At 35.8% G+C, this 17368-nt stretch overlaps 1 protein-coding gene across 5 annotated transcripts; it reads right to left on the reverse strand.

Moving 5' to 3' along the window:
- Positions 1-931: 931 nt before the first annotated feature.
- LOC116264905 (uncharacterized) lies at positions 932-16481 on the reverse strand. Of its 5 annotated transcripts, XM_050080666.1 has the most exons (9): positions 15995-16481; positions 13277-13502; positions 13003-13141; positions 11239-11469; positions 6296-6482; positions 3469-3653; positions 2472-2609; positions 1071-1136; positions 932-1039 (listed from the first exon to the last, which is right to left on the reverse strand). In XM_050080666.1, exons 1-9 carry the CDS (start codon positions 16182-16184, stop codon positions 986-988), a joined length of 1416 nt encoding a protein of 471 aa, XP_049936623.1. In that variant the 5' UTR covers positions 16185-16481; the 3' UTR covers positions 932-985. The 5 variants fall into 5 exon arrangements, with proteins under 5 accessions (XP_049936623.1, XP_049936624.1, XP_031501217.1 ...); XM_050080667.1 differs by lacking the exon at positions 3469-3653; XM_031645357.2 differs by having other exon boundaries at positions 932-1136.
- Positions 16482-17368: the final 887 nt, after the last annotated feature.

The raw sequence follows: 17368 nt of genomic DNA on the forward strand, positions 1-17368 counted from the left end.
GGCTAGTTTTTATTCAAAACAAGTATCTTGAATTGGCTTAGCTGTTTGGTTCACAGCTTCAGATTTGGGTAGCTAGGTTCGAAACAGATATTAGCTCATGGCTTCAGATTCAGATGTTTAAATTGGATATGGATATCCATGTTAAGATGTTTATCATCCAATCATATATTTATTTAGATCCAAATCCAATTGAATCTTATTTCATATATCCAAATCTGAACTGATTTACTAATTGGATGTTATTTTATATGTATCTTATTTTGTAAACAATTCGGATGGATATCCGATCCACATTCAATCCATTTACTATTTACTGAACATTTTGTTGAAGCGATCCGTTGCGAATTAGTTTTTCAAGGAAGCAGCTTTTTGCAAGTTTTCAAAAATTGAACGGTCTTCTGTAAGTAGCTCAATCCTTGAGAGCCATTTGTATTGATTTTAAATATGCATACTTGCTAGATGCGGATGATGATTGACCATTAACTGAAATCTGACCAAACAGTGCTGGATGGCCATAAAATACGCGCACACACAAATCTTCTAACATTACATAAATTAGACCAAAATCAGCCTTTAAAAAAAGATCTTGCTTTTCCAGATTGAAAATTTATGGAACTTAAAAAAAAAACTCAGTTCTGAAATGAAGTTTCATAAACTCAAACCAACCTAGATTGGCACCATATCGCAGAACACAGGCTTACTGAGCCTAGTAGAGGCTAGGCCAGGGGCAAGCCTGAACCATTATGACGCTCACAATAGAAAATGAACCTAGAAGAGTTGAGTGAGTCAAGCACCCATTATATCCAGCTTGCCAAAACTCCATTTTCTGACTTCAAATGAGTTGCCAAGCTGAACCATGAGCAACTTGGATTGCTTACCTTACCGGCACCAACCTTAGGAGCAAGGGCCAAGAGAGAGAGAGAGAGAGAGATGGTGAAAAATGTAATAACTGAATGACTAAGACCGCAGATATAATCAACATTGATCAGGTGCTGCAGACATATCCTTTACAGAACTCGAAGCAAATAGTTAGTGAGATATGATCCCTCCGGGTAAGAGGGATCGATAGGATGATCAGCTGCTGCACCAGCTTTCTTCAGAACAGTAATCCTCCGCCCTGCCATTGAAGCAGCCCCCTGCGCCAAGTAAAAACTTATTAGAATATGAATAGCAGTTCAAGGCAACAGTTGCTAGTGATTCAAAACAGAATGAGTCATTTTGATAGCATTTTTCTCGGAAAGATATCTTTTAACATAGGCAAGAAATAAGCATGGAACCTTTTTTTCCCTTTCAACAACATTTTGGAACTTGCAATTACCTTTGCCGGCAGTCAAATAGCCATTGATAGAAAAATAATTAAGCCGACTAAATCAGTCATTTAATATGAAGCGGACTCATAAAACCTCACGCCTAAACACTATAATATATGGACTGAAAATGGCCCTTTTCATAAGTCCCGAAGTCTGGAGATGATTATAAGATTAATAACAATACTAAAACAAATGTCAGGTCAGATATTATAAAGGTACAAGAATCAATAGTCCCCAATTTGTTTGGGTCGTAAATCCAATTTACACATCCAAGAAACATGATTTCTTCTGTTCCCATGTGTTGGGGCATTGTGACTACAACTATCCAACAGAATTTTTTAAATGAAAACACAGCCAAAGTTCGTCAGACTACCACAGGTGAGTCTTAAATCCATATTCAGAGCATGAGAATCTGCCATGACCTGAATCTTGGCCTGTCAGACCAGCCTGTTCATGGCACCGGATATAAAATGAGGTTACTAAATCCTCAGTTCTTAGATTCATGTTTTGACATTTAATCGATAAGAAAGAATGATAGACAAGGAGTATTTTCTGTTGGCTAAAATCATGCCCTTGGTAAAAGAGAGGTATAGCAAAGGATCAAAATGCAGGTCCCCTGCCTTGATCTGCATGTCCATGGATCTCCCAAGTAGATCCAGAAATCCTTTTGTGATATGTAGTATCACATAAATACATATATAAATGCACCTCATGACAGCAGAGGAAAAATTAAAAAATTAAATTTCAGAAATCACTGAACAGAGGAACTTGGTAGAAAAATGGAACTATAGGTTTCATGCTGAAACCAATATATGCTTATAGTTACACTAGCAGAATAAAAATTAGGTTTCTACATAAAACCAAGAAGCAGTAAACCTGTGATATCCTGTACCTTGAATCGTAACATCAGTTAAACAGATGAAGAGCACATATTCAGGGAGTGTTGTCTCTATCAGGCAGAGAACAAAGGAAATTATTACAGAGAAGCCACCACCAGTAAGGATTCCAAACTACCAGAATAAGCAACTACCTTGGTGATGAGAAGTTCCAAATGGACCAAGTACAACGGAATTGCAAGCATCTCACATAAGACGGACATATCATGCACCCCATAGAAAAGGAGATAGTTTAGAAAGTGATAACATAACACAAGAAACTTACTTGAAGAACTTGCAAAAATGTTCCACTCTGGGTCATAGCTCCTGAGCATGAACATGTCATAAGAAGACCACCTTCCCTTGTGACCCTCATAGCTAGGCAATTTAAGCTTCTGTACATACCAGATGCACGTTGAAGAACCTGAAAATATCTCAAGTAGTGGATACAATGTCATTGGAATGTTTGACGACACTGTGGATAAGACTAAATATTTCCAAATAGATCAATTCATTTGGATAAAAGCAATTTCTAGTCATGAGTAAAAGTGAAGATGGAAGCATTTCATACCAATCTACATAAATCTGAACAAGGAATCATTAACCTAATTAGCCCAAGAGGCTCCATGAAACATGGGTGCACCAGAAAAGGCCGCGCACCCGTATCGACACAGGTATGGTGTAGGCCTGGAAACAGCAGCCTTAATTTTTGTATTTTCTGGGTAAATTTAGTATTTTTTTGTACCTTTTGCGCATATCTTAGTAGTTTTCGTTTAGTAATATATATTTTATGAATCTAAGTAATGAATTTATGTGTTTATTTAGCTAAAATCTCATTGGTACACATATAAGTATTTATTTAGCTAAAATCTTATTGTTATACATAATAAGTATTCATATAAATATACATATACAGCCATGTCCCCATACCCAAGTTTTCTAAAATCGTTCCACACCCGTGCTCATACCAGCACCTGTATGACACCTATACCCATACCCACGTGACATAGCAGTCCTACTTTATTTAGAATAAGCTAGTTTAATATCATTTCTGTTATAATATATAGCCTGCAAAAAGATCTTGTGTGCGAACATAGCTATGACATCTGGGCAGTCAACATTGATCTGCGGTGAAGAAAGAAGAGAAATTCAATCTCTGTTAGCCCCTAAATTTCATATCAAAGGATGCACCTATAAGCTTTCTATGGCAATATGAAAGTCCCTACCAAGTAAAGCATATCATACCTGAACTTGTGGATGACAAAACTGCAAAAGAAAGATACCTTACGATTTGGTGCTAGTTTTGGCGGATCCAATATTACCAGATCCCAAGAATCCTTTTTTGAAGCAGCACTTTTCATGAACTCAGCTGCATCTTCCTTCAAAAATGATATCCTATCGTGGTCAAGACTATTAAGAAAAATATTTTCCTTTGCAAGCTCAATAGCAGCGGATGAAGAATCAACACCTGAAGACAGTATAACTCTCCCTGTCAAATTCCAGTATATTTGACAGTATGATGTCTTGGTTTACATGCTTTGCACTAGACAAAGACTTCATTAGAATATACCCGTGGTAATCACATCATAAAGCAACCTTGTAACCCATAAGAGCCTTATTGGATTCACTTAGAGCATGTATTTGCAAATGTAGCCAAAACTGGACCTAAATGTAACCAAAAGTGCAAAACACACCAAAAGTTTCAATGTAGTTAAAAGCACACCAATCACCAATTTTATCCTTATGTATGTATAAAAGTCGGAGTTTCTCTCCAGAAAGTCACCCATTAAATTATTGGTCCATTTTTACTAAGAATATATATGATTTTCTGAAAAATGCTTTCAAAAGTGGTATCTAGAGTCTTCATCATGAACCTAATTTATAGTTTTAGCTTCCTTAGAATATATATATATATCGAGAGCAAGAGAGAGAGACAGGAATTTGGCCGCTGGATGTTGCCGGATGACAAAATGTTTAAAAACCGTTGCTAAAAACACCATGCAGAGGAAGTACTAGCAACAGTTCATGGTATAGCAATGGTTTATGATGTTTTTAGCAAGGTTTATTGTGCATTTAGCCACAAATCTTAAATATTTAGTCATCTGGTAACATCTGCCAGTCATTAGATTTCAATTTTCCTATACATATGAAATAATTGAAATCAGCCAGCTGCTAGATGTTTTTGGATGACAAAATATTTAAAAATCATCACTAAAAACACCACACAATATATATATATATATATATGATATAATATAATATAAGCCAACTGATAGATTAGATGGGTGACATTTGCTTAAACAATAATAGTAAAAGTAATCATAGTACAAAAAAGTTGTAAGAGAGTACATGGAGAGAGAGAGGAGATGAATGTCGCAATGGAGAGGTGGGAGATCATCTGGTTCCCTACCCTCTCTTCATTCTTTTGGCTGGGTAATTATATTCTCAATCTATTTGAAATAGCTAGCTATGTGGGTCTGATGGTGTATAGCTCCCAACGAGCCCTAAGTGCCAAGCAGATATATATATATATATTAAATAAAACTAATTTATTGTTGAGTATATAGTTAAATATTCATCAATAGTGTAGGGTATGGTTAAAGAGAGCAATCTATGTCACATAGGTACATGACCAGCCTAGGGTACCCTTGTTCGTACAAGGGTTCTTCAACATGGGTAAGTGATGGCTATCGGATACAGCTTGAATTGGGTCTAAACCGTAAATCTTAAACAGTTAAAATTAAAAGAAAGACTATAGTCCTCGAGCTCGACTTATTGTTGTTATGTTTCCCTACATGGCTACATCTCAGTGCTTCCCCATCTTTTATCAGTGCGACTCGACTGTGATGGCCAGTGGTGGAGAAGATAGTCTAAGGCTGGCGATGAGGAGCAATATGCATGGAGATGGAGGCAAGGAGTAAGGCAAGTGTTTTTTTCGTTTGTTTCCAGTGTTTATAGATTTGAGCTTTTGTCTGCAAAACGACTTTTCCCTCAAATTATTCTCTTTCATGTTTCCCGATGCCAAATTAGGAGTGTTTCCAGCAAAATCGAGGTTTTCAACCTTCCAGGAATGCTGAAAACACCAGTTGTCCAACTGTGCACAGAAACACGTGAGCATGCATCCTGTGTCTCAAGTTTGCCTTTTCCTTTTCTATGCAACCACTTGTTTGAATTTTTTCCTTTTTTTTTTATATGTATAACCATGTACATGTGAGAGAGAGTTTTGCCATTGGAAATTTGGGTTTTAGGGATGCTTCTGCTTTTAAGAGAGTTTGGCAGAGTGTTCCCATTCATTTTTTAATCTTTTTTTGGTCTTGAGTTTCCTGTTTTTATTACTCTAAGTCATAATGTGCACATGTTTTTCCAGTGTTTGTTTTGTGCCGTTTACAATAATTCATATGCATTCCACTCTGGTCCTCATTCTCATGAGATCTTCACCTTAATGACAGTTGTATAACAAGATATAAGAAGGATGTAAGTCCATACATTTTGCATTTTGTATGATAGTGCACGCAACTCCGACAAGTTTGATAACCATAAACTGTTGCTAATGCTCCTGTGGTGACTGACTTTTCATGACAGATTTTAACTTATAGCCATCCAACAACATCCGGCATCAGGCAGTTCTGAACTCTACTATATATACACACATATACACACAGATACACACGCACACCACCACCTTCCGTACCCTCATATCCACAAATTTTCAAAAAGGGCATGTCCAAACTTATACCACTGTAACCACACCCCTGCCCATACCCACACACCTATGTGACTTAGAGGCCAACAGAAAATAATGCACACAAAGAATTTAACTTATCTTGAGGCAAACTTTGTCATTTCAGGTCACCAACTCATCCACATTAATTAGCAGATATGACGAAGGTACCCCACAGATGAGTTACTCTGAGATTAGTCGCAATTCAGGTTAACTTGGTGAGATCCTTTATTAACAGATAAAAAAGTTCTGCGCTTTTCAACAATGTAGTCAAACTAAGTGTTTTTTTTTTCTAGCACTGATATTCACTGATATTTTAGGCGCAGTTTGAAAATTTGAAAGATCACAATTATGAATGACCTGAAAAGATAGAACAAACAAGGACTTACCAACGACAGCAGCTGCTCCACCGGATGCAGCATTAAGCGCAAATCCACCACTATAGCAACATAGGTCAAGAACCCTATGATTCTTAGATATCTTAGTTACCAAAGAGCGGCTTTCACGCTGATCTGCATAGAATCCAGTCTTCTGACCATCAAGGGAGACAGTGTAATAAATACCATTTTCCTTGACCTGAAAAGTTAACTGACATTTTAAGTGATACTTGCAGTAAAACAATAGATGAACCTTCGTGACTTTGGGTGAGATACAGGATATGAAACATTAATTGCATTCATCTTCACATCATGATTGGGTGAGTAATACTTGCAGAAAAACAATAGATAAACCTTCATAGGCAAGCTCCAATACATGAAAAAAGTCAGTTTTCATATCATGATTCGCAAAAGCTCAGTTGGCATGAAGTTGGCCATCTATCTTTCCATCTGCATTTATTAAGTCATTCTAGTTTTAAAGCAAAGTTTATTATTTCACACCACTTGTTGGTATGTTTATTCAACTATAGCTTTGTCTAAATACAGCCCCGGTTTACTGACCAAGTTTAGAACCCAAAAGCCAAAAAAGAACTTGTCAGGTTGCAACAAAACCAACATGTATAGGCACAAGAATCAAATAGAAAACGACCTGATAATACCTCAAATATCTTCTCCATGGACTGCATACAGGTGCAAATGAAAAACCCAACATAGTTTAACCAGCACAAGTGTGTTATGGCAAAAAAAAAAAGAGCCATGTATTGATCGTCAATATGCTAAGCAAAGGCATAACCAACAACAGGAACTATGCCCTTATATGCAAAGAGTACAACTGACTGTTTGGCTAGTCCAGAAAACCAGGGTACAAGCACCAGGCATGTAGCCTTAAAAATAGAACTGTGCTTCTCAAACACTTTAACATTAAAGAGAGGAAGAGATTACAAGACCAGGCACCCAGGTCTCTACAATTTGGAAAAAAGAGACAGTCCCATATTTATAGAAGAAAAGGGGAGAGGGAAAATAGTGAACTAGCTATTAGGCTGGTTTAGCTATAAAACAGAAAAAACAAATAAATAGACTAATAGAGTAAAAGAAGAAAAAATTACAGAAAGGAAGCACTAGAAAAAACACATAGAGCCTATCTAGAGATACATACATCACATATTCAACAAAGATTAAGCATATATACATAAGATGTTATATATATAATGAAATACACATACACAGACACACACAAGTACTTATACATAATCCAACAATCCCCCCTCCCCTTCAAACTTATGGTGAGATTACCAAAAATTTTCCAAGAAAAAACTGGAATCTGTTGGATACAAGTCATGTTTGAATTTGCCTTTTTAAAAACATTTTCATTCTCAAAAAGTACTACATTTCTATACACATAGACCTTTGTCTTTTTTTTTTTTTTCAAATAACATAACATCTATCCATTTTTGAGTTTTGGAGTATCCAATGACAACATATTTTATTGCTTTGGAAGAAAGTTTGTCATTTTTTTCACTTAAAATACAACAACTTGCAACTGAATACCTTCAGCAGTAATAGACTTATAGTTAGATTCTAAATTGTAAAGCTTTTGAAGAGGAGAGATGTCTTCTAAAATTTTGGAAGGCATTTTATTTATTAAGTAGGTAGAAGTAAGAGCAGCTTTAGCCCAAATTTTTTAATGAATATTTTTCGAAATTAGAAGCACTCTTGAGGTTTTAGTAACACACGATGCTTTCTTTGGACAACTACATTTTGTTAGGGTGTTTTAGGGCAAAATTTACAATGTAAAATACCCTTTTCATTTAGAAAATCTTTAAACTCATTTAAGACATATTCTCCTCCCAAATCATTTCTAAAGAACATAATATTAGTGTTACATTGGGTTTTAATCATATTACAAAAGTTTTAAGCAATAAAAAAACTTCATGTTTGTGTTTAAGAAAATAAATCCAGACATGTCTATAAAATCATCAACCAATATCACATAATAAGAGAGTAGTCTGCCCTTGGACATAACGGGCACAAGACCCCTAAACATCCGAATGTGCTAATTCAAAAGGGGATGTGAAAAATATGTTCTTCTTCCAAAAGGTAAAGAATTCGTTTTTGCTGTAATACATTCATTACAACCAAAATTTCCCTTACACATTTCCTTTGAAAAGGGAACAGAATATATCTTTCCAAAACTAATGCAATGCAATATTTGATGCCAAAAATAAACAACAATTTTCTAAGTGATATTACAAGAAGTTAGGAGAGGTTTAAGCTATGTAACACGGGTATGCCCCCAAAGGGGGCATACCCATCCGGTACCGGTACGACACCGGTACCGATACGGGCCTGGGTACGGCCCCGGTACTCGTTGACCGTACCGGGTACGGTCAACGTACCGGGGATCGTATCCGTCCAAAATTGGACACGGTCAAGATTGACCGGGACCAATTTTGTCCATTTTTTTTTAAACGTTTAACTGCTTTTAACGTTAAAAATTATTATGACGTTAGAAAAAAAAGGTAAAATGAAACCGAAACCCTCGACCCTCAACTCTTTACCTCTCGTCTCTCTCCGGCAACAAAGTAGCGGCGACGACTGCCGCTTCGGCAGTGGCGACGACAGCAACGACGGCAGCGGCAAAGACAGGAGGTGACTGAAGTTTTTTACATTTTTTGTTTTCATTTTAATCGGCCCTTGCCTTCGCCGCCGGCAACGACCGGCGATAGGTTTTGTGTGTTGTTCGCCTGAAAGTGAAAACCCATCACCCCTCCCTCTGGCTGGCCCTTTCTCTACAGTTTCAAATCTCTCTCTCTCTCTGTTTCAAATATGTGAATACGAACCAAGATGTTGAATCGTAGGCCTCGACGTCCCTAAATCTTTGATGACCGACCACCAATCCGAGAGGGTTTCAAATCCCTTTCAAATATAATAGATGCCTCCTTTTCATTCTTCAATCTTCACTGTCTTAGAATATGAGGCCTTTCATTCTTCACTGTCGTAGAATATTGTTGAATGTGGATTGCATTTGCCGGCAGGGTATTGTTGAATGTGGATTGTGGATTGCATTTGCCGGCAGGGCATCGAATGAGTGCTGCACTCATGCCGTTGTACTGCATGAGTGCTGCATGTAGATATTAAAACAGTACATATGTATTGTATTTGTATATGATTTTGCACTACATGGTCCCTGTTTGTATTGATTATCTTATCTGTTGCAGCTGCAGCTCATTTGGACCATGATTTATGTGTTTTGGACCATGATTTATGTTTGTGCGTTATTCTGTTTGCATTTTTTTGACATATATGTGTGAAATGTGTATGTTATTCTGTTTGAAATTTTTTGATATATATATATATATATATATATATATATATATATATATATGTCTGTGTGTGTACGGCCGTACTCCCGTACCCAAGTTTTTTGAAAATGGTCCATACCCGTACCCGTACCGGTACCTATACCCGCACCCGTACCCATACCCATGTGACATAGGGTGTAAGTAATTAACATAATAAAGATCACATCTTTTAGACCCTTTCACAGTCGTCTTGCCCAAAAGATGGTCTTGTAATCAACAACACAGTCTTCAAAAATTACATAGAGTCAAGAATACAGGAAACCAATCTCTCACAAAGGAGACTCAACAGTATTCAACAAAACAGTCTTACAAAACTTGCTTCAACAGCCATGCTCAAAACACTGGCTGCGTCATATATATAGAAGAAAGACAAGTAAAGAACAAGCGAGCTAATTCTTGGACTAGTTCCAATGCTACAAAGCTATCAGTTAGGACAAGCCAACAGCTAAAAATTTTCTAGTAAAAGCAAAAAAATAACACAGAAAAGGGAAAAATTATGTAAAATAAGGAAAAATTGAAAAAAAATATTGCAGCCTATACACATAAGTATGTATATATAGATATAATCTCATGACTGCAGTACATGATTTTATATATATATATGTCTGTATGTATATTAACAGCCTGCCTCAAACTCAAAATGATATCACCAAAAGTTTGCCAAGAAAAAAATAGAAATCTATTTGATGTCAGTGTCGTAGTAAAAAGGTCCACAATTAATATTTTGAGCAAAGGACAAGTCAATATTCTTCTCGAACAAAGTGAAAATCCATCTTGATATGGTTGGTCCTCTCATGAAATGTATGATTACTAACCATGTAAATGGCATTTTTGTTGTCATAATATATTTTGGTGGCTTTCAAAAACTCTTCAGTCACAATCTCGATAATTATAGTAGTCATAGCCCAGTACTCAGCTTTAGTAGAAGATAGTGAGACTTTATTTTGCTTTTTAGTTGACACAAGATTAATGATCCACCTAAAAACACACAGAACCAGTAGTGGAGTGCCTATTATTTGGGGTCTCAATCAATCAATATTAATATACAATCATATTAAAGGAGGACGAAGAGGATAAAAAATTTGTTTGTTATATTCTTGAAGTATCATTATGATCCTCATAATTACTCTCATATGAACAGAAGTTGGTGCCTGCTGAAATTGCCTGATAACATGAACAACATGAGCTATGTCAGCCATACTGATGGTCAAATAAGTCAAGGCTTCAATTAATTGTCAATATAGGGTAGGCTTTTCCAAAGGTTCTCCCATCACCTGATTTTATCTTAACTCCTAGCACTTCTGGTGTCTCAACAATTTTGCCATCTGTTAGTCCAGACATATTTAGTATATCACTGGCAAATTTGATTTGAGAAAGTAAATAAGTTCCTTTGCTAATTGCAACTTCAATACCCAAAAAATAGGTAAGAAGACCAAGTCAATCATTTCAAATTCATTTTTCAAAAAACATTTAACATACTTAATGCCTTCACTATCACTTTCAGTAATAATCAGGCACAAGACTGAAAAGTCATGCAAGAGGCATTACAATCACAAGTCAGAAAAAAAATAGTAACCCATTTATATAATACACCTTGACTCTGTCATCTGGAATAGATAACTCATGGTTGTTTGCTTCTAAATCCAGTCCTTCTTCTTTCAAAATGTCAACAGATGGTCTCCAGCATGTATGGTTTATCGTATTGACCTTACCCAACAACAACTCTATAGTCGGTCTATACTTTTCAACCCAAGCAGCAGATGACGCAACAACAGCACAATCATTGAAAACATCAACAACTAGACCGGACAACCTGCACAAAAACTACTAGCCACAATACAAAGTTAGCAAGTTTATCACCTAGAAAAAAGAAAAAGAAAGCAAAAGCTATAATCACATACTTTACGGCTCAAACAGAAAATAGTTCAAACTCAAGGCTTACTAAGAAAAATATTTCAAATCAAATGTGTACGACTGTACGTATTTTGCATACTGTCACAAATATGTAGAAACATATAACATAGCAAACGAAACAAAGACTGGAACAAATAAACAGTAATTTCCTAATGTATCTTAAGAAGTTGGTTGAAATCTCATTTACATTAATGTGATAGTAATAATTAGAACAATAATGAATAAATAGATAGATCCTTGTAGTTGTGACTATATGAATTTGGGAAAAAATGAAGAGTATACCATGAAGATTTTGTACAAACAGCATTATGTATACACAACAGGCAAAGCACATATACATATGAACATTCTTATCAACATTTTATTGTTTTTCAAATGTTATTTATAGCATCAAAGCATCAGCTGTCCTAAAACATTTGCTTTTTTATACTGATTTTGTTAGTTGTACGGTGTCTTTTCATGAATCTTATATTTATGCTAGGTCCTACATTAATACATCATTATTTTCTCCAAGTTTTATTAAGAAAGATATATGTTGTATCAAAAAGCTCACGAGCACGAGGACACAAATTTTGAAAATTTGTTTATACAAATGGTGTCGGATTTAGAAAAGATCACCAAAATCATTCAAGTAAAAGGAGATTGTATCAAAAAATTCACCAAGACAAGAATATTGAAAGTGTATTTACAGAAACAGTGTCGGATGAAAAGAACACCAAAAATTATTCCAAGTAAAAGGAGCAGGAGAAGACACAGATGTGGGGCTCAATCTGTCTTTATTTACCAACGTGAGGAACCACGATTGTGACCTAAAAACTTACATTATTTATGAGATGTTGCATTCAATGGTGCATCTTCATGTCATGCCTATGGAATGATATCACAAATCATCCAATTTTGATGTTTGTTGATTCTAAAGATTGTCATTTATATTCTAATATTTGTCTAGTAAGGTATTCTAGAGACAAGTTAAAATTAAGATAATGAGGTGGCCAACATATGAAGAAATGGCTTATCTAACAAGTGTAACAGGACTATAAGAAATTCTTTGTTTAGTAGTAAGTACAAACATGGGACAAAGTGTCCTGCACCACATCAGCCTATGCCCGACAAATATGATTATTGCCAGTAAATACTAATGCACATATGATTTGTGTACCAAGCACATTCTAGTCCTACATTTTAAAATGTGCATGCCAACAAATGTTTTCCTCCAGATACCGAGTTGCCTATTTTTTCAAACACCAAAAATGATCTCTATCTGATGGCTGAGCTTTAGCATTAACAGGTCATCCAAATCTAATCCCCTGGTTCCAATACAAATTTGTCAAATGAATCTAAGCTTGTTTTGCTTCTCAAACATTCAGCTATTTGGTCAATAGGATTCTACAAGCTACAAAGGGGAAAAAGAAAAGTTGTTCACGATTAAACAAGAGTAGATACATGCCTATCTCCCTCACTGTTCACAAGCCGGAAGGCATTAGTATCTTCACTTGGGAGCCCCAAATATTTCCTTAAATTTACAGCAGCTTCAAGCCTTGAGTCAAGCAATCTTTCCATGTTGAACACGCAAGATGGATCTCTACAAATGAATGCACAAAATAACACAATGAGAAAACATCAAGATGATATTAACGAGTAAAAAATGAAGAAGGAGAATGACACATAGCCATATTGAACACATCAAGTTGCAGTTTCATTTAGAGAACAGCTATACCGCCTTGCATCATCTTCTAGTTGCATTATACGAACAGAAAACATTGAGACAGAATTATACAGTCCCCAACCAATTGGCTTTTCGGATCCATCTGTCACCAACACCATATCTCCAGTCTTAGGTGGAGGTCGACCAACTATTCTGTCAATAGCACGACTGTACACCATTGGGCTTCCATTTCGGAACAACTGTGTCTTTCCTTTCTTCAAAATGACCTTTGGAATAGCTGTCATACCATAATTTTGCTAATGAGATTAACATAAGCAGAACATTTAGACAAGTCACATATTTAGCAGCACCTATCCACTACTAAAATAAATGTCAAATGACCTCATAACAAAGAAAATAAGTTATGATACACAAATCATCATAGAAGAGCGAAATTCAGCTAACATAAAAATGTTCCAATTGCAGTAAACTGAAATTAGAAGCATCAGCTATGTAAAAAAATTGTATAGTTGAATTTACTAAATGGTGGAAAGAATATTAGCAATCATATCTTTTTTAAATAAAAATATGAGATATTTCCCATCTTATGGCAAATGTGAAGAGAACAGTGATCAATGTAGCTAAATTGAAACAGTAAAAGCATACATGACTCAACTCACTCAAGAAAGAAAAACTACTATCTAGTTGAAAGATATCAGAAAAACTTACATTATCCATCCCAAATATGATATCAAGTATGTTTCACAGTATTTTTATGTGCTTTTTACAAATCTAACTGAATCAATGGATTTTACATGTCCAAAAATGTAGAACATAATTTTCAATGTGCAAAACAGATTTATAAGCCATAAAAGCTAAAATAATCAGTTTTAAACCCTTGTCAATATGATCTGCACATTGAAAAATCACGTCTTTTACTCCTACAAATTTGAGCACATAAAATCCATGGTACATGATCATATTTGCAAAAAAGGAAAGAAACGTCCTTTCTCTCTCTCTCTCTCTCTGCATATATATATGTGTGTGTGTGTGTGTGTGTGTACATTTGATTATGACTATAAAACTAAACATGACAGCTGATATCATAGCATTTTTGTTTTCAAAAAACGAACTGCAGGGATGTGATCTCCATGACTAGTTTCATATTTATTGACTTGCTTAATTACAAAACTGGTTCTTATAAAGATTGGAAAATCACCACCACAGGAAATTTTACAAATTATCCGAGCCACAAAAAACTCATTTCTTAGAAAAATGGTTCAACTCTCCATTATTAGCAAATGAACTATGATGAATGTGTCTATACTCTATAGTGATTTGGTAGATATCATCTACACATCCTTACACTTCTTTTTCCAAAAAAGAAAAATAAAAATGTTATTATACCAGCTGTCATGTTAAGTGGTTATATTGTCCTTTCTTTCAAAATATCTCATGAATAACTATTTTGAATTTTTATACATGCTTTTGCAAGAAATTAGTAGAAAATACACATGTACCTAATCTTCTATTTTTATATTTTTAAATTTTTAGGAATTCCCAAGAAAAACAAATTTCCTGCTTAGTAACTGAGAAAAACCTGGCCAATAAAAACTTGAGGACTATGACAATGATACAGATGTGTGTATGCCCCTTTTCTTTCCATTATTTTTCTGTAAAGAATTTTCATCTAGGAAGTTTTGACAGTATTGTGCTTGGCAGTTTCGACAATTTTTTACTAAAGCTCTGAAGTTCATTACTATTTTGTTGCGGCTCAGACATCCTAATCGTTCATTTCTCTGTCAATGTACAGAGATTGATTAAGATTTTTGCAACTAACTCTAGCAGCCAACTGATCTCTACTCATTGTGTGCCACCTTATACCCATTATGTATCAGCGTTAAGATACCAAATATTATCAGTTGAAGAGTCACTTGTTGGTATCATTCAAAATGTTCTTCGTGTCTTACCCTTTATGTCTTAACAGCATGGAAAACACAAAATCCTTCATAAGTTACAACTCTATATTCAAAACATACCAGTAGAAAAGATAAGGTACTGAATCTGGCTGAACGACAAGCAATTGAATTCTCTACGCACAATATAACTATTAGATGCAAACAACTGCATATACTATAAGATCCTTCAAGTTGAAGGAGGTTAAGAATGCAAATCCGAAGTGTGTCTCTTGGCATAATCTGAAAAGGCCTATGCAAATGTGTATACGGACAGTCTATCACCATCCTCTACAACCATTCGACCAACCAAGAGATAAATGGAGATCACCAAAAGGAATCAACAAGACCATGGCAAAGTAATTGTTGAAGTCAACATTGATGGCTTTTTCTTGTTGGGGCAGATGAGTTATCATCATTTCCACTCATAGCTAATATATTCTATATTTCTATCTGGTCACATAAACAGTTCAATTTTAAAATAGCTGGAGCAATGAACCAATATGCAAGCAATTTGAAATGGAGTAGACTCATGCTCATCATATCCAATTCTATAATATAGTCCTTTCATTTGTCATCTGGATTGTGGACTGAGGTAAGGTGGCAGAAAGCATACAGAATACACCCTGCGCCCAGTGAACTTTCTGAACACAATATTATAAACGGGTTGAATATACGCACTGTCAACTACCATCCATACAAAATTACATCGATTCCGTTCGATCCTTGCTATTGTCGAAAGGAAGTAGCAGAAGGGCAACCATCCACAAGCGAGCGAGCGAGCGAGCGAGAGAGAGAGAGAGAGAGAGAGAGAGAGAGAGAGTGAAAAAGAGACCTGGGATGGAGGCGGCAGCTTCTTGGAGGGGGCTGGCAGAGGTGATGGTGGTGGTAGAGGAGGATGAAGAGGAAGAGAGACATGCAACCATCGACAGAGGCTTATTGAACCGCAGAGAGGAGGCAACGGGACACCACATTTGCTTCTTTACATAGAGAACAAGACCACCTGCTACTGGTGCACCCAACATTCTTTCCGTCTGCCCACCACAACTCCTGCGGCTGGCTGAGGCACTTCGTGCTGCTGAGGAAGCTCAAAAGTCTGCCCAAGTACCAGCAACACACACACACACACACACACACGCACACACATATATATTTAGAACCCTACTGCTGCGGTGATACTGCCGACAAAGTTCAAAAGTCCGGCTTAGTACAGGCGACATAAGCAACCAGCATGGATGGTTAAATCTATCGGATGAATCCAGTTATGTTGGCCAATTACGCCGTCAAGAGAAGCTGAGGGGCAGCTGCAAGAGGGGCCATTCGGAAACAGAACGTGCAAGAAATACTTTTGCAGAACTTTCTAGAATTTTTCACTGGGGCAAATTTTTATAGGGGCCAAGTTTGACGAGTTTCAAAATTTTTAATAGGATTTTAATTAGACTTTTTATTAGTTAGTTGTGTGAACAAATTAAATGTAAGGGGCCTGCCTGATTTTATATATATATATATATTACACATCTTTTTTGCGGGTTCTGCAGCACTTTTCGTCTTTTATTGAAAAAGAAAAATAATAACCTTTTTTTGTTTCTCTACCATTATTTGTTTTTTTGAATAAATATTATTCTTGATTAAAAAGGGAAATGAGCTAAGCTCAACACGTAGTATAAACAACTAAACCAGGTGAATTTAAAAAGCTTGAGCCATGCATGCATCAAATATGTATGTTCTAGAGAGAAGCTGCTTACTTGTTGGCAATTTAATTTTTCTTTTTCTTTAATGCTTTCTCATTTTCCTCATTACCAGGAAGATCACTAGTACTTTTGGATACCAGAGGTCCAGAGGGGAAAATCTACTAAAGGTATGCACTTAGCTATAATATTATGGTGACCTTCAGTAGAAAATTTGTAGACCGATAATTCTTATTGACATTGCAAATACTGTCGTAGTAAAAGAAAAATGGCATGACAAACTAATTGACGACCTGCATATATATCTGTTTTGCAGTCCCATAATTTCATGTTAGGAGAACACTGAATATCTCAAGGGGTCATTTGGCAATAATAACAGTTTATTATTGTTACATGAATGTTCCCCAAAATCAGATTTATAAAACTATAAAACACTGCTACACAATGTTTTATGAAATTAGCCCAATCTTTGGATTCGCATACTCATGAAACAGCAATAGTTTTTTACTATAGCCAAATCG

Source organism: Nymphaea colorata, chromosome 11, assembly GCF_008831285.2.
Source record: "Nymphaea colorata isolate Beijing-Zhang1983 chromosome 11, ASM883128v2, whole genome shotgun sequence".
In the NCBI taxonomy this organism is placed as follows: domain Eukaryota; kingdom Viridiplantae; phylum Streptophyta; class Magnoliopsida; order Nymphaeales; family Nymphaeaceae; genus Nymphaea; species Nymphaea colorata.

Bases quoted from the DNA above. Each gene is read 5' to 3' on its own strand.
- LOC116264905 (XM_031645357.2), bottom strand. From the start codon at position 16,184: ATGTTGGGTGCACCAGTAGCAGGTGGTCTTGTTCTCTATGTAAAGAAG. The intron at 3,654-6,295 runs GTAAGTCCTTGT...TACTGTCTTCAG, and splicing joins TGGAGCAGCTGCTGTCGTTG to GTGTTGATTCTTCATCCGCT. The intron at 2,610-3,468 runs GTATCTTTCTTT...AGATATTTTCAG, and splicing joins AACTAGCACCAAATCGTAAG to GTTCTTCAACGTGCATCTGG.